Here is a 22,830-nt window from a genome sequence, read left to right on the forward strand (position 1 = left end):
CTTTTCCTCAGCTGGCAAGGTGTGGGAACAGTTTAGATCAGGGGTGTCCAAAAGGTCGATCGTGATCGACCAGTAGATCGTGAGGGCAATGCAACCCATCCAAGCTCTATCTGGCACAAAAGGGGAACCCAGGAGTCCAAAACAAAATTCCAATATTACCGGATTGCAAGAGGGGAAGCTATCCTGATATACAAGTTTGTTCTCAGTCTCCACCTGCTAGTAGCAATGAGGTATATAACCAATTCGTAAGGACTATACCAGTCTACCAGGTGCTACAGAAGTACATTTTTACAGCAATTCAGTTTCTATTTCCATCTCTATGAGATCCCTTAAATAAAATTCACACCCTCTCCATCCCTATAGTTGGGGTGAGCAGTAAGCTCCATACAGAAAACAACAAAAGAACAATATAATGCCATTATTAATAGTTTGTGACATTTTTAGTCATTAAAAATCTTAAGCTAAAAAAGTGATAAACTCCTTCCCCTTTCCCATTAAAACAAACTCAGGACTAAAACATACTGTACATATATAGCACATGTTTTAATGACAGATGATGGCTATATTCTAGGTACAGTTTGGACAGAAGCTAAACTACAATATGGTGGGGAAAACTGCAAGATGCATACTTGGAAGAGACTTTTCCAGAAAATGTTACAAGTTCATTTTGTCAGCAGCATCCACATTGACATGACCCATATGACTGATCCTGATGGATCGAAAGTGACACAAGAGGGAAGGAAATGCAAGAAAGTAACAGGCTGCAAACTCAAGTGTATGTACACGAATGCAAGGAGCCTAAGGAATAAGATGGGGGAATTGGAAGCTATGGCACAAAAAGATAATCTTGACATCATCAGCATCACGGAAACATGGTGGAATGAGGAAAACGTCTGGGACACTATGCTACTGGGATAAAAGCTATACTGCAGAGACAGAGTAGGTCAAAAAGGTAGGGGTATTGCCCTATATGTCAAAGAAGGAACTGAGTCTATTGGAGAGAACACGCCAGAAACGAAAAATAAGGTAGAGTCTCTATGGGTCAAAATTCTGGGAACAAATAGAACAGAAATGAAGATCGGCATCTACTACCGACCCCCAGGGCAGTCCGAAGAAATTGATGGAGAAATGACAAGACGAGATTAAACGCAACTGCAAGGGAGGCAACGCAGTTATCATGGGTGACTTCAATTATCTGGGGATAGATTGGAACCTAGGCACCTCCAGCTGCAGTAGGAAGACCAAGTTCCTGGATGCTGTAGGTGATTGCTTCCTGGAACAACTTGTCAAGGATAATACGAGAGTAAATGCAATTCTGGACTTAATTCTAAATGGACTACGAGGAACGGCGCAAGGTGCAGAAGTAGAAGGGACGCTGGGAAGCAGTGATCACAATGTGATCCACTTCAACCTGGACACAGGGGCAAAACATCGATTCAGAACTACAGCCACGGCACTAAACTTCCAAAAAGGGAATTACGAAGGGATGAGACTCATGGTGGGGAAGAAGATTAAGAAAAGGATAAGCACTGTAAAAACGCTAGAGCAAGCATGGTCCATTTTTAAGGACACAGTCACCAAGGTGCAAAATCTATATATACCACGTATCAACAAGGGATCCAAGAGGAAAAAGAACAAGGAACCGGCATGGCTCACTGTAGTGGTGAAGGAAGCGATCAGAGACAAGAAGACTTCGTTTAAAGAATGGAAAAGATCAAAAACGGATAAAAACTGGAAAAAGCACAAACAACATCAAAGCAGGTGCCATAAGGCGGTAAGAGGGGCCAAAAGAGACTACGAGGAAAAAATAGCCAAGGAGTGAAGTGGCCCTTTGGCTCAAATGAACCTGGACATGGCAGCCTATTAAAAATGTGGTGGAATACGCAAGTATAAAAAATAAAATAGCCATTATATTTTCCTCCCTTTGCTCTGGATTTACTAGTTAGGGTTTGATTGATAAGATAAGGACTTAATCCAAGAGCAGAGAAGGGTTTATGAGTGGCTATATTAAATTACAATTGATCTGCTTATTATCTTCAGCAAATGTTGATTCTATAGTAAGAAATTAGTTTTATTTCTTGCTATTGTAATTACAGTAAAAACATTTCTACTATTTTATGCTACTAGAGATGCAATGTCATCTAGTTAATACATAGCAATATTACATAGGTCTTTGGCCTTCCTGTGATTTTATGTTGTCAAAGAATTTGCTTCTTGAAAGAGACTGGAAAAAGCACGGAGATAAAAACGAGCAAAAGGAAGGAAGGAAATGTAGGAAAAGTAAGGAGGAAAGGAAAGGTAACTGGGAAGAAAATATGAGAACTAACTAAAAAAGTAGTGAAAACGAGGCACATGAAAAGAATGGAAGGAGAAACCTATAGATCCAGAAAAATAGCAAGTCTTTCCTCAGATTCTGTCTTGACGACTTATTACCATTGTGTATCTAATTGGCTAATGTTTAGGGGTTTTCCTATTTTCTTCTGTTGGTCCTTCTTTCCATGTTTGGTTTTGACAAGTTATTTTACAATAATATTTAGCCATTTGCTCTTCCTTTGACCTTTTCTGATTTATTTATTCAATTTTTTTTACCGTTCTCCCAAGGAAGAACAGAACAGTTTACATGAATTTATTCAGGTAATCAAAGCATTTTTCCCTGTCTGTCCCAGTGGGGTCACAATCTATCGAGTGTATCTATTATATGGACCTTTAAGTTGGTAATTTTAAACAAATTCCATACCTCATACAGGATCATGAAAATTGCAGTATCAGTTTTACTTACTCTGAAGACTTGGCAGATTACCATCCTCTGGCTTTGTTTTAAGCAGATGAGGAAGACGTGTGTATCTATAGCCAAATCCACAACCCTGTGGTGCACATTAAAAGAAAAGATTACAATACTGATAGTACGAGGGGAGGCGGGATGAGCCATACACGTATTATTCTTGATATGAGCCAACATGAAAAATATAGGATAAGGTAGATAAGCCAAAAAGTTTCTGCCATTCAAGATCATTGGAAGGGGAGGGTGACCAGGGTGACTGACCAGAAACTATACGGCCCTTTTGAGTCAGTCTATGTCCACAAGCACAGAGGCCCAAGAGAGAGGAGCAGCAGGAAAAGTGACCCTTATCCTGGGCATCATTTTGTTCAGTGACTGACTACCCTGGTGCCAGTGTCCTCAGGAGAAAAGGAGGAGGAGAAATATCTTCTCTTTTTCTCTTACTATTTGAGGACAGATGAGAACTAGGAAGAAGAGATGCTGGAGAAGAGGGAAAAAGCATTGACTTGGAGGTGCACATCCCTTATAATTCAAAACCAATAAGAGAGCATTTTAATGATAGTTTGAAAGTGTATCAGTTATTACTGCCTTTGGAAATAAATTAAACAGAGGCAAATACTTCAATATGGATTTAGCAATGAGGATAATATAAAAAGGGCATCCACATTTATGCACCACTTAAGGACTTTAGTGTATAGAATACAATCACTTGCACAGGTTTAAAAGGGGGAATTCGTTAGGGTGTGATAAAAGTTCACCTTTTACCATATCTTAATTCCCCATGGGATTCAGCAACCTGCGGGCGCCCAATACTACAGCATTATTCTCACAGCCTGGGAGCACTGGGCAGCAAAGGCAAAGTTCAATGCCCCCGGGCCAAAAGAACTGGGTCCTTCCTACAGCCTCAAGCCTCCCCCCCAACCTCTACAGGGGCTACCTTTACAATCAATGGTGATTGGGGAGGGGTCTACAGCAGAAGCGATGCCCAGTTGCAACTGCCCAATCTGGTGCTACCTGCAAAATAGTACAACTACCACTAGGGGCACCATTTTGCATGCAGGGCATCACTCTAGCCTGAAAACCTCCCCCAGACCACCAAAGATCGCCCCTGTGGGAGGTGGTGGCAAGAGCTATTGTAGCCAAGAGGGGTGTTTAAAATCAGAGGCCGGAGGGGAACCCAGCTCTGTCAGCCCAAGAGTACTAGATCATTACTATGTGGCCCAATGCCCTCAGACTGTAAAACAATCCCAGCAAATAGCTGGGGTTATTTTACTTTGATTTTTGGGCCCTAGTGTGACTTATGGTATAAGGGTATTTGCATAGTAAAGAGATGTAAAATATTCATTTGTATATTTTGTATCTCATTACTACCTCCCTTGTGGAGACTTACATATCACTTTGGTATTTTTGGTCAAGCAGTTTTAGGGCTATTTACATTGTGTTAAGGCTCAAAAAACATGACAAGGCCCTAACACTGCTTGATGAATCCCCCCCCCCCACCCCCGTGTACAGTTACACGAGTAAATGGCAGCAAAACACCTAAGCACTTTTCCATAAAACTACGTGGTACATGGCATAGTGTGTGACTGCAAGGGAGAGTGGGTTCACAAGAGTGCAATATGGATGGGGCTGCCATTTACTGACCAAATTACAGAAGACAGTAAGTTGGAAGAGTCCTGCATTTACATCAGATCTATGGCTGGTGTCAATAGCAGTATACTGTGATTGGATCTGGAAGCCCAGGTGCCATTACAGAAAAAGTTCTCATCAAACAGTATCATGGTGCCTACAAAGAGGCACCACTTACAGAATTACCCACATATAGCCCAGTACTCATGAACTTACAGAAGGAATCCACACCAGATTTTTTCTGAAATCCTCCTACCTCACAGAGGACTCTGCTGCCCCCTACAGTTTTTTCTGAAGGAGTGTTTCTGATCTGCTTATTAATTTTTTTTGCCATTTTTTAATATACTTTCTTCATCTTTCGCTGCCAAAAGCTCCCCAAGTTGAATGGTCAGCTGAGGACTACAGCTGACAGACCACCCTTGTGGTACCTGTTAGCCAGCCTGTAGAAGCCTTTTTGGACCTTGGAGCCGTCCCCTGGTAGCATTACTCACCTACTGCTTGCAGGGGTTTGAGAACGCAGACTGTTATGCATCTGTAAGGAGCTCAGCGGGATTTTGCAGGGTGCCAGCTGCATTTTGCCTCCTCCCCTTTTTGCGTAACCACAGTCCATGGGGGTTGGAGGCCTAGTCAGAAACCGGTCAGACTTGTACCTGAAGATTCAGCACTGAAAGGATGTTCTTTTTGAGACAGTGATTTCTTCTCCCAGATTCAGCTACTTTTGGAGCTGAGGCAGGCTGCCGCACATTGCCAGCACAGGTCAAAGTGAGTAAGGCTGCTACACTATGAGGAAAAACAGGGGGTGGGGGGTTTGCAAATGGTGTTTTTAAAGGTTGCTGCTTATTCCCTGATGCTCCCCCCTCCTCTAAAATCTTACAATTGCTAGTTTTTAAGTTTTGTTTTACCATTTTTGAGGCATTTTGGGGCACCAAAATGCTGCTGTGGTGGCCATCTTAGAGTTCCCGATTTTTTTTCAAAGTTCTCCAGAAACTTCAAATCATTTCATTTTGCCTCAAAACTGACAAGGATGGAATCCTCAGGCTTTTTTGACCCTAATTCATCCCAGATTTGTATTGGATGGGCGCCCGAAGAACATCCTTGCGCCACATGGCACACAGGACGTGAAGGAGAGGGGGGAATGCTGTCTTAGTCTCCTCTCCTTTGCTCTCTAGGGCCGAAGATCGGGTGGGAAGCCTGTTGGTTGTGGAAATTTTCCTTTCTGGGCCCCAGAATGACGGTTGTTCTAAACACAGGTGTGTGGAGCCCACGGAGTCCAAGAGATGCAAGCTAGAGATCTCTACAGGAGACTTGGTGCTGTCTAGTATGGCATTCTTGCCAGAATTTGTTAATTTCATATGGAGAGTCTTTCAGGTCAGCCGACCTTCCAAGGGGAAATCTGGCAGCACTTCAGACAGCACATGAAGGGGCAGGGGTTCCCTAGGTGCATCTATCTCACTGACTTCAGCTCACCAGGCTCTGGGGGACCCTTCTGAGGGAGATTCGAATGATAATGGGTCTCTTACTATGCCATTACTATCTCAGGGGATGCAGGGTTGCAATCAGGCTCGTTAGACCTTATGGTAGCTCTCAATCCAGGAGATGATCCCATGGTTCTCTGGTTATTAAACCTTCTGTTGGACCCAATTACTGATTCACTTCAGGAGTTAAATTTGGACTCCAAGCAGATCCCCTCTGCTTCCTCTTCTAATATGAGTGGAATGAGAGCACAGTCTTCTATGTTTCCCTGGCATCCTGACATTAATGTATTAGTCACAGAGCATTGGGACGCTCCGGAAGGGTCCCTTAAATTTTCCAGGCCTATGACTCGGCTGTATCTGATGTTCACTCAGACCAAGGTAGTTTCCTTGGTAGTGCAGTTACAAAGCACACCTTCCTATTGAGCAAGGGAGGTGTGGTGTTAAAGGATACGCAGGATCACAGATTGGATGTGGTTCTCAAGAGGTTGTTCGAGGCTTTGGCTTTAGGAATCAAAGCAGTCATTTAGGCAACCTTTGTGACTCATGCCTGTCATACTAGGTCACAGAGTCTTCAGCGTGAGAGTGACAAGCCTTTACCCCAGTTCCTACTAGCAGGAATGGATTACTTAGCAGATACTCTATACAACATCATCAGAGTCATAAGCAAACTTTGGCTTATTCAATCTCAGCCCGCAGGAAGCTCTGGATCAGACAATGGTCTGATAGAAACATAGAAACATAATGGCAGATAAAGGCCAAATGGCCCATCTAGTCTTCCCATCTGAAGTAACCATTACTCCACCTCCAAAGCGACTCTCAGTAACTTCCCTTCAAAGGGCGTATGTTGATTGGCAAAGAACTGGATGATCTCATTATCACAATAGAAGATCGTCATCTAAAATTTTTGCCCAACAGCAGACCCAGAACTTCTAGAGGCTCAGGGTACTCTAATTTTCATGGTTCCAGACAGGCTCAACAGTACTCAGGAGCCACTTCCCAGAGATCCTTCCAGGGATAAAGACAAAGGACTCTCAGATCCAGACAGAACCAGGCCTCCAGTTCTCAGCCTGTGTCATCCTCCAAAAAGGCACAATGACGCCAGGTCCAAAGTGGTCCCTCTCAAGATAGGCTCTTAGACTTTATGCAGACCTGAGCTCAGATAGCCTCAGACCACTAGGTTCTGGAAATCATGCAGAGTGGTTACAAGCTGGAATTTGCCCGGATCTTAATGGACTGCTTTGTAGACTCCTCTGCAAGGTGACCAGTAAAAAGTAGACAAAGTGGAGGCCACAGTGAGAAAGTTGAGATTCAGGTCATAGAACCTGTGCCACCCAAAGACTTGGGCTTGGACAGATACTCCATATACTTCATCATACCAAAGAAAGGCTCAGATGATCAACGACCCATTCTGGATCTTCTCACATTAATGCAGCGCTCAAGGTTCCATTCCTTTGAATGGAGACAGTTCATTCTGTCATAGTGGCGGTAGCTCCAGGGGAATTCCTAGCCTCTCTGAATCTGACAGAGGCCTATTTAAATATTCCCGGACCACAGAAAGTTCCTGAGGTTTCATGTTCTAGAAAACCATTACTATTTCTTGGCCTAGCGACTGCTTCTCACACTTTCACCAAGGTGAGAGTGGTAGTGGCTGCCTACCTGTGAAAGATGGGCTTACAAGTTCATCCATACCTAGCCAACTGGCTGATCAGGGATCCAGCATTCACTGAAGGATAGCAAGTGGTGTCTCAGGTGATCCGAGTTCTGGAGAGACTGGGTTGGATAGTAAATTTCCGAAAGAGCCACCTGTCTCTGACCCAGGCCCTAGAATATCCGAGTGGCTTGCTCAATATGGTGACGGCCAGACACATGAAGACAGAAGCTTTGCTCTCAAATAATGAGCTTGCTATCCAATCCAGCTTTATCAGTGTGGCACTATCTCCAAATTCTAGGTTCCTTCGCAGCCAAAACAGATGTGGTTCCCTAGGTGAAAGCTCACATGCGCCCTCTCCACAATGCATTGCTATCATGGTCTCCTCAGATGGGCTCTTTGCAGAGGTCTCTGCCCTGGACACTGGAAGCATGGGTCAACATGGACTGATAGCTCTGCTCCCAGTCACTAACCAAGGGAATATCCCTATGTATAGCTTCCTAGGTAATTGTTTGTTTGTTTATCCCCCGTCCTTATCCAGGGCGAGTTACACATTTACATACAAAATATCACATTACATTTAACATACAAATCACATCGACTACAAACATCACTATAAAACAAAATACACGCTTACGTATAAAATTACATAACATACAGGTCGCCTCAACAACAATCATCATTATAATCAATAAAACTGACCAGACCATAGAATACAACAGTGACCAGTCTCCACTCCTCTTCCCTAAACCAATCTTAGACCCTATATTTAATTTGGCAAAACAAGGGTCTTATAAGTGCTTTCTTAAAATTCTGTATAGTCTGCTGTTGGCGAACATATTTTGGAAGGTTGTTCCATTCCCTGGGACCAATATAATGGAAAACACTATTCCTAGATGATGATAGCCTCAGTCTCGCACCGATGGAATTAACATATCAAAATGGTCAGTAGACCAAAGAAATTGCAACAACTCACGTGACAAGATACTCTGGATCAGGTGTTTGGGAGCCAGCTTCTGTAGGCACATGAAGATATTTACCAGTAGCTTATAACATATCCTGTTCCTTACTTTCAACAAATCCAACTTTATAAAGTATTCTGTCACATACTCACATCTACCCAATTTGAACAAACATCTTACCACCGAGTTCTGAGCCACCTGTAGTGCACACAAAGCTGACTCTGGCACTCCCAAGAACACCAGACTACAGGTAGTATATACCAAGGTCTGAAAGCAGTCTACATAGCGGTACAAGATACAAACTGAATAAAGCCACAGACAAAGCTGATCCCTGAGGCACCCCTATTTTAACCTCTCTATGACTCAACAGTTTTCCTTCCATCAAAACTTCCTGCTGCCTCCCCCTCAAAAAAGACTCAAACCAAGCCACAAAAAAAAGACTCAAACCAACCCATGAATCCCACATCCCATCAGTCTATTTAGCAAAATCACAAGGTCCACAGTATCAAATATCCAGAACCACCACCAAGAATTGTTTTCCCTCATCCAAACCCACTCTCAATTCAGACACCAGTCTCTTCAGCTGGTGAAGACCGTTGGTCAATCAACAGACTGGAACTTCGAGCCATTTGACTAGCTTTATAGAAGCTGCAGAAGACTCTGGAAGGTCAGGGGATCCGAGTCTTCTCAGACGGTGCTAATGGGGTAGCCTATGTCAATGGCCAGGGAGGTACCAAGAGTGCCCAGCTGTGTCTGGAAGCCCGCTACCCTTTCAAATGGGTGGAACTTCATCTTCAGGCACTCTCAGTGGAGCACATAGTGGGAGAGGACAATGTCCAAGCTGATTTCCTCAGTAGATGGACCTTGGATCCAGGTGAGTGGTCGCTTTCTGTGTCAGCCTTCCAAACCATTGTTGTTGCAGGGGTCACCCGACGTTCAACATCATGGCAAGAGCACAAAACAGGAAGGAGGACAGATTTTTCAATCGAAGGTCCGAGACCGGAAGTGTGGATCTGGACGCTCTGGTCCAGCCATGGCTGTAGAGCGAGTTGTTGTACGTGTTGCCTCCATGGTGCATGATAGAACGGTTCCTCCACAGGATCACAAACCATCGGGTAAAGGGCATTCTTGTTGCTCCAGATTGGCCATGGTATGCAGATCTAGTGTGCCTTTGGACAGGTCCCAGTCTCAAGCTTCAAGTACAATCAGACCTTCTTTCTCAGTGTCCAATGGTCATAAAAAAATCTCTTATGGCATGGCTCTTGAGCACAAGGCATTAGCATGCAAAGGGTACTCAAGAGGTAGTCATTGCTACTCTACTCAGGTCTAAAAGTCCGACAATGGTTTCTGCCTATGCTAACATTCTAGCACTGGTGTGTCCAGGAAAATGAGGAGCCATTCTCTGCTCCAGTCTCTGTGATGTTAGCTTTCCTCCAGGCCAGCCTTGACAAGGGACTTACAATGGCATCCCTTAGAGTCCAAGTAGCAGGACCCTCTTGTTTTAAAGCTCGACACCACAGACCTACGCTGGCATCTCAACCAAACATTGCCAGATTTCTAAAGGGAGCACTGTATATCCTCCATTCCCTTCTTGGGATCTTAACGTGGTTTTGCAGATCCTCAGCCAGGCTCCATATAAGCCGCTGAAGGATATATGGACCTGATGTTCAAAATGGTTTTTATGGTGCCCATTACTTCAAGTTAGAGGCTCTCTTTTACAGAGTCTTTCCTTAAATTCACTGAAGCTAGAGTCTCTGAACACCATTCCTTCCTTTCTGCTAGAGGTGGCTTTGGCGTTCCATATCAATCAGGAAGTTAGATTGCCAGCATTCCAGTCCACAGGTTCCAAGAAAAAGGATCAGATTCTGAAGAAGTTGGATAAGAGGGTGCTTCTCTGATATCTTGAGGTCACCAAAGAGTTCAGGTTATCTGACCATCTTTTTGTGCTGACAAATACAGCTAGGCGTGGTGTGAGGCTTCCAAGGACACAATCTCCAGATGGATCTATAGGGCCATTTCATCAGGATACATTGTTTGAGAGAAACAATTCCCTGTTTCCATAAAGGCACATTCAACTATAAAGCGTGGCTTTGTTGTGAGCTGAAGCTAGGGCAGTCTCCCCCAAGGAGATTTGTAGGGCAGTGACTTGGTCCACTCTACATACATTTGCCAAGTTTTACACAGTAGATGTGATGCAAGAGAGGATTCTGCCAGTGTTAAGAGCCGGCACAGTGGTCCCGCCCTAGATTTCTGGGACTGCTTTTGTACATCCCACTTGCCAGAATGACACACCAATAATATTGCACTAGAAAAAAGGATTAGGTTCTTACCTTGCCAATATCTTTTCTAGTAGATAGGTGTGTCATTCTGGAATCCCGCCCTATCATTTGTTTCCTGTGCCTGCCTACTGTCTCACGCATAATGTTCTCATTCACACCTGCAAGTTGGATGCCAGTCAGACCTTAAGGGTATGAAGAGTAGTCTATTCCTAAGATACTTTGGGGTATTATTTGAGCCCCATAAATGTTTCTGTTTGACATGATTGTTTGGCTGTTTGATTGTTCAAGGGTTAACATGTTTGTTATAATTTCAGAGCAGAACAGACTTGTTCTTTAGGGAGTTTCCCCCATATCCCTGCTTCACATCTGTTCTAGAAAGGACACGCCTGTTTTGGAACTAAGTGTAGGGGGCAGCAGAGCCCTCTGTGAAGTAGGAGGAATTCAGGAAAAATCTAGAGTGGATTCCTTCTGCAAGGCTCGTGAGCACTGGGATATAACTCCACTCGTCCAGAATGACACACTTATTTACTAGAAATGATATTAGCCTACTAGAAAAGATATTAGCAAGGTAAGAACCTAATCTCTTTATATGCTACTGTAAATATAACAGAATAGATGAGAAACAGAAGAAGTTTACCCTCCATAGTCGCACAAGAATCCAATTGGTTTGTGCCCAGGGCCGCTGCTCATATGGGGCAAGGAGGTTCTTCATCATGGTTATTCGTCTGCCAGAAGAAAGATAAGCCAACACAAGAGTCACCATATTTTCCTCACAAAAACAACACACTAAATCCAAAAACAGGCCCCAATCCTCCACTCTTCTCTTCCCTCTCCATTAATAACATCCCACTCTTATGGTATATAATAGACCACATCCCCTTCTCCTTTTATACAGCCCTTCCTAAAAAAACAGCTCATTCATTTATTTATCTAATATGATGCCTACTACAAATAGTATTTCTGGAAGAATTCTCTGCAATTGTGAAATACAGAATTTGTTTGAAATGCCCCGCCTGCACATTTCAGCAGCCAGAACTGGGAGCTCATATGGTTCTCTCCTACCCATCTCTCCCCCTCCCCCCCCCCACACACAATGAAGATACTTATTTATTTTAGTATTTATATACATCTTAAAGCCTAAGCAGTTTATATTCAGGTAGTCAAGAATTTCTCCATAATTGTCTCAGTGGGCTCACAATCAAGACTAATGTACCTGGGACAATGGAGTGTTAAGTGACTTGCCCAGGGTCACAAAGAGCAGCGCTGGGCTTGAACCTGTAACCTCAGGGTGCTGAGTCTGTAAGCCCCGACCACTAGGCCACTTCTCCACTCCACTTCCTTGCTACATTTACTTGTAGCAGGTGTTCTCTGAGGACAGTAGCATATATTCTCACATGTGGGTGACATCACCCATAGAGCTCGGTGCAGACACTGCCAAGCATACTGTCATTTTAAATCTTTGAGGCCACCCGCGTGCAAGTGCCTTCCTCCAGAGAACACCAGCTACAGGCAAATATCTTCATTTTCTTCAAGAACATTCTCACTCACACCTGGGACTTCCTAACTGCCAGGATCACGACTCTAGGAGAGTTTAAATATTGAATAATCCAAAAGGGTCAGAGGAAAAGTTGGCACTCAGGAAGTGAAAATATTTTGCAGAACTGTTTGTCCAAAATGACTATCTTCTTGAATTTTGCTCCAAACACTAATGAGAGGTAAATGTATGTATTAAGGACCATGTTGTCACTTTGCATATTTCCTGAATAGAAGCAGAGGCAGCCATAGCCCCAACATTGTGGGCTGTCACAAGGCCTTGAAGTGTCAGCCCAGTCTGAGCATATGTGAAGGAGATACAGTCCGCCAACCAAGTTGAAATGGTTTACTTTGTCTGTTAAAATTGAAAACTATAAAGAGCTGGGAGGACTTCCTATGATGTGTGGTACGGTCCAGGTAGTATGCCAAAGTGTGCTTCTCCAGGTTGAGTGTGTAGTTTTGGAAAGAAAACAGGTGGAATTCTGAGACTACCTTAGGAAGAAATTTCAGATGTGTCCAAAAGATTACCCTGTTCTGATAGAATCTTATGTAAGGTGGCTCTGAAACAAGGGCCTTTAGCTCATTAACATGTCAAGCAGAAATGAGAGCAACAAAGAAAATAACCTTCCAAGGAAGAAATTTTAAAAAGCAAAATTGAAGTGGTTTGAAAGGAGTCTTCAAGAACCACATTTAAATCCCAAGTAACTAGAGGTGGCTTGATAGGAGGTTTTGCGTGAAATAAGCCTTTCATGAGTGGAAGACATCCTAGAAGCATGGATAGTCTCTGATACTGCAGAAGAAAGTTGGAAGGAACCTAAATGGTCAGAGAGAAAAACCACGCAGTTAGAGTTAGAGAATGGGCGTTCATAGGAAAGAGGGTTCCCCTCTTCTGAGATAATATGGTTTGAAAGGATTGAAACTTCCAAAACTGTTTGGATGAAATTTGAGTAGAGTCCTTCCAATGAGCACTATATCAAGCTGTCCTCGACCCGCTTCAATCGGGCTGTCACCCTATTTATTCTACTGAAACTGAACTTACTAGAGTTTCCAATGACTTGTTCCTGACCAAATCCAAAGGCTTTATCCTCATCCTCCTTGATTTATCTGCAGCCTTTGACACTGTAAATCACCACCTACTCATCGATATGCTGTCTTCACTTGGATTTCAGGGCTCTGTTATCTCAAGGTTTTCTTCTAATCTTTCCCATCACACTTTTAGCATAAGCTCTGGAGGATCCTCCTCTGCCACAAATCTGCTATCAGTCGGTGTACCTCAGGGCTCTATCCTGGGACCTTATCTTTTCTCCATCTATACTTTTTCCCTTGGTGCTCTAATACCCTCCCATGGCTTCCAATATCACCGCTATGCTGACAACTCCCAGTATCTACCTCTCTACACCTGAAATTTCTAAAGGAATCCCGGTCCAAATCTCAGCCTACCTGGCTGACTTTGCTATCTGGATGTCTCACCACCATCTAAAATTAAACATGGCCAAGGCTGAACTAGTTATATTTCCTTCTAAACATGCCTCTCCTCTTTCTGATCTCTATGTCTGTGGATAATTCTCTCGTCCTCCCTGTCTCATCAGCTCACAACCTCAAGGTCATCTTTTACTCATCGCTTTCCTTCTCTTCACATATCCAACATATCGACAAAACCTGCCATTTCTTTCTCTACAACATTGTTAAAATTTAGCCTTTCCTTTCTGAGCCTGCTGCTAAGACCCTCATCCAGACTCTCCTCACTTCTCACCTAGACTACTGCAACTTGCTTCTCATAGGTCTTCCGCTAATCCATCTCTCTCCCCTTCAATCTGTTCAGAATTCTGTTGCACACTTCCTATTCTGCCATATACTCACCTTACCTCTCTCCTCAAATCACTTCATTGGCTCCCTGTCCATTTCCGCATACAATTCAAACTCCTCTTACTGACCTACAAGTTTATTCACTCTGCGTCTCCTCAGTATCTCTCCTCTCTTATATCTCTCTATACTCCGCCCAGAAACTCTGTTCATTGCATAAGTCGCTCTTGTGTGCACCTTTCTCCTCTACTGTCAACTCCCAACTCCATCCCTTCTACTTTGCAGCACCATATGCTTGGAACAAGCTAGGACTTGGAATGTCAGGCTCCGTCTCTGGTGATATTCAAATCCTTGCTAAAAGCCCACTTTTTTGAAGCTGCTTTTAAACACCAACCCATTTGTAAAGCACCCATATCTGTTTTTCATTCCCTTCTTAGTCCTCTACTTTATATACCTTATAATGACCTAATTCTTTACCTAAGCAGGTACCTTTTTGTCTTGATTGACTATCATAATTAGATTGTAAGCTCTTTTGAGCAGGAACTTTCTCTTGCGTGTTTAATGTACAGCGCTGCTTGTGTCTGGTAGCACTATAGAAATGATAAACAATACAAGCAAGAATACACTTCAAATTTTCCTGCCTACTATTTAAAGAACATAAGAACATAAGCAATGCCTCTGCCGGGTCAGACCCGAGGTCCATCGCGCCCAGCAGTCCGCTCACGCGGCGGCCCAACAGGTCCAGGACCTGTGCAGTAATCCTCTATCTATACCCCTCTATCCCCTTTTCCAACAGGAAATTGTCCAATCCTTTCTTAAACCCCAGTACCGTACTCTGCCCTATTACGTCCTCTGGAAGCGCATTCCAGGTATCCACCACCCGCTGAGTAAAGAAAAACTTCCTAGCATTTGTTTTGAATCTATCCCCTTCCAATTTTTCCGAATGCCCTCTTGTTCTTTTATGTTTTGAAAATTTGAAGAATCTATCTCTCTCTACTTTCTCTATGCCCTTCATGATCTTGTAGGTTTCTATCATGTCTCCTCTGAGTCTCCGCTTTTCCAGGGAGAAGAGCTCCAGCCTCTCCAATCTTTCAGTGTATGAAAGGTTTTCCATGCCCTTAATCATTTGTGTCGCTCTCCTCTGGACCCTCTCAAGTATTGCCATATCCTTCTTAAGGTACGGTGACCAATACTGAACACAGTACTCCAGGTGCGGGCGCACCATTGCCCGATACAACGGCAGGATGACTTCTTTTGTTCTGGTCGTAATACCATTTTTAATAATACCCAACATTCTGTTTGCCTTCTTCGCGGCTGCTGCGCATTGCGCCGTTGACTTCATTGTTGTATCCACCAGTACACTCTTTCAAGGTTACTTTCCTCTAATACTAATCCCCCCATTTGGTAGCTGAACATCGGGTTTTTTCTCCCTATATGCATGACCTTGCATTTCCCTACATTGAATTTCATCTGCCATTTATTCGCCCCCCTTTGTAGGTCCTCACACTCTTCCGTAGTTCTAACCCTTCTACAGAGTTTAGTGTCGTCCGCAAATTTTATAACTTCACATTTCGTCCCCGTTTCCAGGTCATTTATAAATATATTGAACAGCAGCGGTCCAAGTACAGACCCCTGCGGAACTCCGCTCGTGACTTTCCTCCAGCCCGAGTAGTGACCCTTCACTCCAACCCTCTGTCTCCTGCCTGCCAACCAGTGTTTGATCCATCTGTGTAAGCAATAAATGGAGACAGCCCAGCCTATTGGAACAATTGACTAGTTCAATCCACCTCAACCAGACATAGGAGAACCCACGCACCATTCACACCCCCTCCAACCAAAAACATCAAAAGAAAAAACTGTACGACAACCTCCTAGCCACTCGAGCTGCAACACTTGAACGCCAACTCTACAACCTATTGACCTCAACCACAGACTACAAGACCTTCAAAAAAGAAATAAAAACCCTTCTATTCATAAAACACATAAAACCGAACTAACACAATCAGAAATGTACCAAGCATCACCTTCTTCACCAGCAACTTCTACATATGAACTTCCAATATCATGACAACTCGGATGTAATCCTTAGCAACTCAAAGAAATGTACAAACTACTCCCTAAATACTTCCAATCTCCGAACAATTCATTTGTAATCCGCCTTGAGCCACAAGGTAATGGCGGAATAGAAATCCCCAATGCAATGTAATGTAATAAACTGTAATAGTAGTAGAAATGTATGCCTTGAGGGGAAGTGAATAGAGAATTTAGTATTTATACCTGTGGATAGGGCAGGAGGAGAGCTGAGGATATATACATGAGGAGACAGGAGACGATAGAGAACTAGCAGAACTCAGGGGAAAGCAGATGAAGGGAAAGTGAGTTTGCGGAGAGAAATAGAACTGTATTCTTGTTGGGAGTTGGAGAGTATTGATAAGAAGGGAGTCGAGATTCAGGAAAGGAGAGGGAGAGAGAGAAACACTAGGGAATGAAGAGAACTAGGATCTTGCTGGGAATAGGATAGAGATATCAGCAGAGCACAGAGAAGGCAGGAGGCAATGGTAAAAAGAACTACTGTAGGTAGTACAGAAAAAGCTGGTATGTATCCGCTCTGAAGAAGGGGCAGAGAAAGCCAGAGGTTCGATATGCAGGGTGGAAAGAGGGTCAAGCCTAAGGAGGGGTTCAAGCTAGTTCCTTCTGCTATTAATATTCTCATTCATTCTTTGGTAATCAGTACATTTGATTACTATCATTCTTCATACTATGGCATTAGATAAAAGGATATAAATTGCCTTCAATTAGTACAAAATACCTCAATAAAATTTTTTGCAGGGAAAAAGAAATTTGACCGTGTTACTCAATTACTGAAATCAGCTCACCGGTTGTCCATGAAATATTGTTTAACATATAAGATACTGCTTTTAGTTTTTAAAATGCGAGTTCATCGATCCCCTTCTTATATTGAAAACTATCTAATCCCCTATTAAATAATCTTGTATGCTTCGCTCTCTTCAGCAGAATCTTCTAACAGATATTATTACATACGCATCTATCAGAGACCATATTTTTTCAGTTAATGGTCCACAACTCTGCAATACTCTTCCAAATCATATTCAAATGGAATTCAATCTTGAAAGTCTTTGAAAAACATTTTTGTTTATGGACACATTCGGCTGACAGACTAATAATCTTGATCAGGGCAGGCCTTGGAAGGATTAATCTGAAACCTGGAGCACATAATCAGTTTTAAACATTTTCCTTTACTTCCTTTACTGTTGATTATGTAGTTCTACTTTCTGATTTTATTTAATTTTAATTTATTTGTAATATTTTTACTATATGTAAACCACATAGATGTTTTGCCAATGAGGTATATCAAATGTTGAATAAACTTGGAAACTTGAGCTGAGGAGGGTATAGCCTGAAGGGTGATATTGCTTGCAAAGATCGAGCCTCGGAGGGAAAATCAAGCCTAGGATAATGAGAAAAATCAAATGGCCAAACTATATTCGTTTATGTTATATCCAGCCCTGTCTTCAGAAATCCATATACTAATCCATCCCAGGATACTAAGGGAACTCAGAGAGGTTCTGGTGAGTCCTATTAAAGACTTGTTCAACAAATCTCTGGAGACGGGAGTGATTCCTGGGGATTGGAGGAGAGCGGATGTGGTCCCTATTCATAAAAGTGGTCACAGGGATGAAGCAGGAAACTACAGGCCGGTGAGCCTCACTTCAGTTGTTGGAAAAATAATGGAAGTGTTGCTGAAAGAAAGGATAGTGTATTTCCTTGAATCTAATGGGTTACAGGATCCGAGGCAACATGGCTTTACAAAAGGTAAATCGTGCCAAACGAACCTGATTGAATTTTTTGATTGGGTGACCAGAGAGCTGGATCGAGGACATATGCTAGATGTAATTTATTTGGATTTCAGCAAAGCCTTTGATACAGTTCCTCATAGGAGGCTGTTGAACAAACTTGAAGGGCTGAAGTTAGGACCCAAAGTGGTGAACTGGGTCAGAAACTGGCTGTCGGACAGACGCCAGAGGGTGGTGGTTAATGGAAGTCGCTCGAAGGAAGGAAAGGTGACTAGTGGAGTCCCTCAGGGTTCGGTGCTGGGGCCAATCCTGTTCAATATGTATGTAAGTGACATTGCTGAAGGGTTAGAAGGAAAAGTGTGCCTTTTTGCAGATGATACCAAGATTTGTAACAGAGTAGACACCGAAGAGGGAGTGGAAAATATGAAAAAGGATCTGCAAAAGCTAGAGGAATGGTCTAATGCCTGGCAACTAAAATTCAATGCAAAGAAATGCAGAGTAATGCATTTGGGGATTAATAATAGGAAAGAACCGTATATGCTGGGAGGAGAGAAGCTGATATGCACGGACGGGGAGAGGGACCTTGGGGTGATAGTGTCCGAAGATCTAAAGGCGAAAAAACAGTGTGACAAGGCAGTGGCTGCTGCCAGAAGGATTCTGGGCTGTATAAAGAGAGGCGTAGTCAGTAGAAGAAATAAGGTGTTGATGCCCCTGTACAGGTCATTGGTGAGGCCCCACTTGGAGTATTGTGTTCAGTTTTGGAGACCGTATCTGGCGAAAGACGTAAGAAGACTTGAGGCGGTCCAGAGGAGGGCGACGAAAATGATAGGAGGCTTGCACCAGAAGACATATGAGGAGAGACTGGAAGCCCTGAATATGTATACCCTAGAGGAAAGGAGAGACGGGGGAGATATGATTCAGACGTTCAAATACTTAAAGGGTATTAACGTAGAACAAAATCTTTTCCAGAGAAAGGAAAATGGTAAAACCAGAGGACATAATTTGAGGTTGAGGGGTGGTAGATTCAGGGGCAATGTTAGGAAATTCTACTTTACGGAGAGGGTGGTGGATGCCTGGAATGCGCTCCCGAGAGAGGTGGTGGAGAGTAAAACTGTGACTGAGTTCAAAGAAGCGTGGGATGAACACAGAAGATTTAGAATCAGAAAATAATATTAAAGATTGAACTAGGCCAGTTACTGGGCAGACTGTACGGTCTGTGTCTGTGTATGGCCGTTTGGAGGAGGATGGGCAGGGGAGGGCTTCAATGGCTGGGAGGGTGTAGATGGGCTGGAGTAAGTCTTAACAGAGATTTCGGCAGTTGGAACCCAAGCACAGTACCGGGTAAAGCTTTGGATTCTCGCCCAGAAATAGCTAAGAAGAAAAAAAAAAAAAATTTTAAATTGAATCAGGTTGGGCAGACTGGATGGACCATTCGGGTCTTTATCTGCCGTCATCTACTATGTTATATACAGTTATAAGGATCTGGATGTAAATATGTTTGGGTATAAATCTACCCCACAATGTATCTTCAAGGACGCCTCAGCCCCACCACTCCACCGCTGTGTGATTTCTCAAAAAAACTGCGGGAAGATTTACATGGTGCTTCATCCTTGGCTGCCCCACTTGTTGTATATCAGGATAATAAGAAGCCGTGCTTTATGATGGGGAAATTCTGGACAAAAAGATTACAAATAAACTAAGAGAACTTTGCAAAATTAAAAAAAAAATATTTTGCACAGAATTTTCCAAATTTTATGTACAATCCAAACAGCTTCCAAAATTATAAAATATAGCTTAAAAAATGCTCAATTCTAACAGAAACTGGTTCAAATGCAAGTTCAAATAAACAGAAAAATAAAATTTACTCACACCAACTAACAATTATTTGTCAATATTAACCTACAAATAAGGAATCTTCCTCCCCTCTTATTCCACCAGTACACTACTTCTATTCCATGGTATGCAGGGTTAGGGAACTCCAGTCCTCGAGAGCCCTATTCCAGTCGGGTTTTCAGGATTTCTCCAATGAATATGCATTGAAAGCAGTGCATGCAAATAGATCTCCTGCATATTCATTGGGGAAATCCTGAAAACCCGACTGGAATACGGCTCTCGAGGACCGGAGTTCCCTACCCCTGGTATAGAGCATAGACTGTGGCATCAGAACTTACTGCTCCTCAGGGATCCTCTCTACAGCTCGGAGTGAATGTGGATAACACACATAACTCGCAAGGGCTTGCATGACAGAATCTTTAATATCTGTTCAGGAAATAAAACACAAGAGAATCAGTGATGTACAGAAAACAATTCTCCATCCGTGCCCAAGAAAATCACTGGGGCACACACATCAAAACTTTTCTTGTCTGCAAAAGTTATTTCAATTTCTCTGCAATTATTACTGAGATATCTGTGATACATCTTGAGTAATTTTTTCGCTAGACTCCTTCTACAAAGTAGCGAGGAATATACTAAACAAACTGCGGCATATGTGTATGTAATGTAATGTAATTTATTTCTTATATACCGCTACATCCGTTAGGTTCTAAGCGGTTTACAGAAAATATACATTAAGATTAGAAATAAGAAAGGTACTTGAAAAATTCCCTTACTGTCCCGAAGGCTCACAATCTAACTAAAGTACCTGGAGGGTAATAGAGAAGTGAAAAGTAGAGTTAGAGGAAAAATAAAAATAAAATAAACATTTTAACAAGACAGCATTGATCTAAATACTTTGGAAGGTAGAAGAGAGGAGAGAAAGGAATAGAAGCAGAAGGGGGAGCCGTTGAACAGTAGAATTCTGGAGAAATTTAAATGATAGAAATAGAACAGTGTAAAGACAAAAGGCAAAACAATAGATAAGATTAAAGATAAATCATAAGCTGGAAAGAATCGTGTATCAATCATGTTTTAACATTTTTTTATTTGTGTTTTTCAACCATATCAACTGTAAACTCCAAATCCACCAATAACACATACTTCCTAAGAACATCCCACCACTTTTCCTCTAGCATCCTCACTAGGGCCTAAACGCACTAAGGCAAGAGGGGCCTTAGTTCCTCCATCCCCCATCTACCCTCCCACTCCCAGCCAAACTAACAGCTCCCCCCTCCCCACTCATCAAAGATTATACTGTGTGTGTATATGCTCCTTGGAGTGTTGTGTTTGTTTTAGTTTCAAACATTTTATTGGTGATCAAAGTACAAATGGTATAAGCAACAAAGCCAACATAAATAGGAGCTAATCAGCAAAAATTAAAACATATGCACTTCAACACTGGTTTCATATAACCTCCCTCCATCCCTCCAAAACCCAACCCCTCAAGCAGCAACAAGAAAAAAGCCACACTGCAATTCATTCTTCAGTATGAATAGGGAATTTTGCTTCAAATAACTCCCCAGTCCAGCAAGATTTCACCATTCACAGCCCATAGCAAAGCATGGTCCAAAACGCAGAATGAGTTTATTTCCGCTGTTTGCAATGAAGGGACTAATTCAGAAGATAGTAAAAAAGATAAGTCAATTCTAGACTAAATTCTATGAATTTTAGAGAGGTGAGTCAAGTCCCTTCCACTGGGATGTAAAAAGCACAAAAGAATCACAGTGTAATGATATACACTTAGAAAAGCCTACTGGAAGTATCACAGAGGGATGGGATTTATCCTGCAGAGAGTTAAAGACAGTGTTAAAATCTCCACACATGCCAACAGGCACCCCATGTACATCCTATATAATAAAACCCTATGTGCGCATGCGCACTTAGGGTTTTGTGATCCCTGCCGCCGTGTTTTCTGTTCCGTGGCCGAATTCTATTTTAGAACACGGCGGCAGGGAACATTCTGGTGACTCTCCTCCTCCTGCCCTCACTCACCAACTGCTGCTTCTGGAGGAAGCGCAGGCAAGCTCTCTCCCAGCGGCGCCAGAGCCGCGTCATTGCTGCCCGATTGCCGGCCACGGTGGTCGCCGCTGCTGTGAAACTGTCCAGTACTGCTGCTGACGCCACTCTTCAAAGGAGCCTGGTGAGGATAGCGGCCGGCTGTAGCAAACGTCACAGGCCGCTCAGCACCTCAGTAGCATATTTCCTCTGACGTACGCAATCGCGTCAGAGGGAACTTGCTACTGAGGTGCATAGGTTCCTGCGAGGTTTGCTACAGCCGGCCGCTATCCTCACAAGGCTGCAAACGAACATGCTGGACAGGGGGAGCAGGTAAGGGGTGCTGCTGGACCGAGGGAGAAGGGAAGATGGACAGGGGGAGCATGGAAGAGGTGCTGATGGACGGGGGAGCAGGGAAGAGGGACAGGGGGAGCACGGAAGAGGTGCTGATGGACCGGGAAGCAGGGAAGAGGGACAGGGGAAGCACGAAAGAGGTGCTGATGGATCGGGGAGCAGGGAAGAGGGACAGGGAGAGCACGGAAGAGGGACAGGGGGAGCAGGGAATGAGTGCTGCTGGACAGGGGGGAGCTAAAAGGAAGGGAGAAGGGCTACTGCTGGACAGGGGGAGGAGCTGGCAAGGGGTGGTGGTGGACAGTGGAGGAAAAAGAGACAGAAAGAAAGACAGACAGAAAGCGGCCAAGGAGAGAGAGAGAGAGAAAAAGACAGACACACACATCTATTCTAGCACCCGTTAATGTAATGGGCTTAAAGACTAGTGTCCTATATAATGGCTTTAAAAAAGGATCTATCATACTGATCCAGGCATCAATATTCACAAGGAGTAAAGGTTTTTGTTCTAGAGCAGTGTATCGCCAACTGTGTGATGCGACACCCCAGTGTGCCTCCTGAGATTTCAGGTGTACCGTGACACACTGGTGAGGACGTGAGTCATCCACGCCGGCTGACTGTCTATAGGACGTACCTCTCATGGCAAGAGGAACGTCCTTTAGGCAGTCAGCCAGCGCAGATGACTCTCG

At 43.3% G+C, this 22,830-nt stretch overlaps 1 protein-coding gene across 4 annotated transcripts in view; it reads right to left on the bottom strand.

The window, feature by feature from the left end:
* RNF123 (ring finger protein 123) overlaps positions 1 to 22,830 on the bottom strand; it is a 363,039-nt gene that overhangs the window by 93,547 nt on the left and 246,662 nt on the right. For all 4 annotated transcript variants that reach the window (XM_033926520.1, XM_033926519.1, XM_033926522.1 and 1 more), the window contains exons 29-31: positions 20,095 to 20,182; positions 11,410 to 11,497; positions 2,780 to 2,864 (exon numbers count right to left, since the gene is read on the bottom strand). In XM_033926520.1, the coding sequence (XP_033782411.1) occupies positions 2,780 to 2,864; positions 11,410 to 11,497; positions 20,095 to 20,182 (261 nt within the window). The remainder of the gene's footprint in view (positions 1 to 2,779; positions 2,865 to 11,409; positions 11,498 to 20,094; positions 20,183 to 22,830) is intronic.

Source organism: Geotrypetes seraphini, chromosome 17 (assembly GCF_902459505.1).
Source record: "Geotrypetes seraphini chromosome 17, aGeoSer1.1, whole genome shotgun sequence".
Classification (NCBI taxonomy): Eukaryota; Metazoa; Chordata; class Amphibia; order Gymnophiona; family Dermophiidae; genus Geotrypetes; species Geotrypetes seraphini.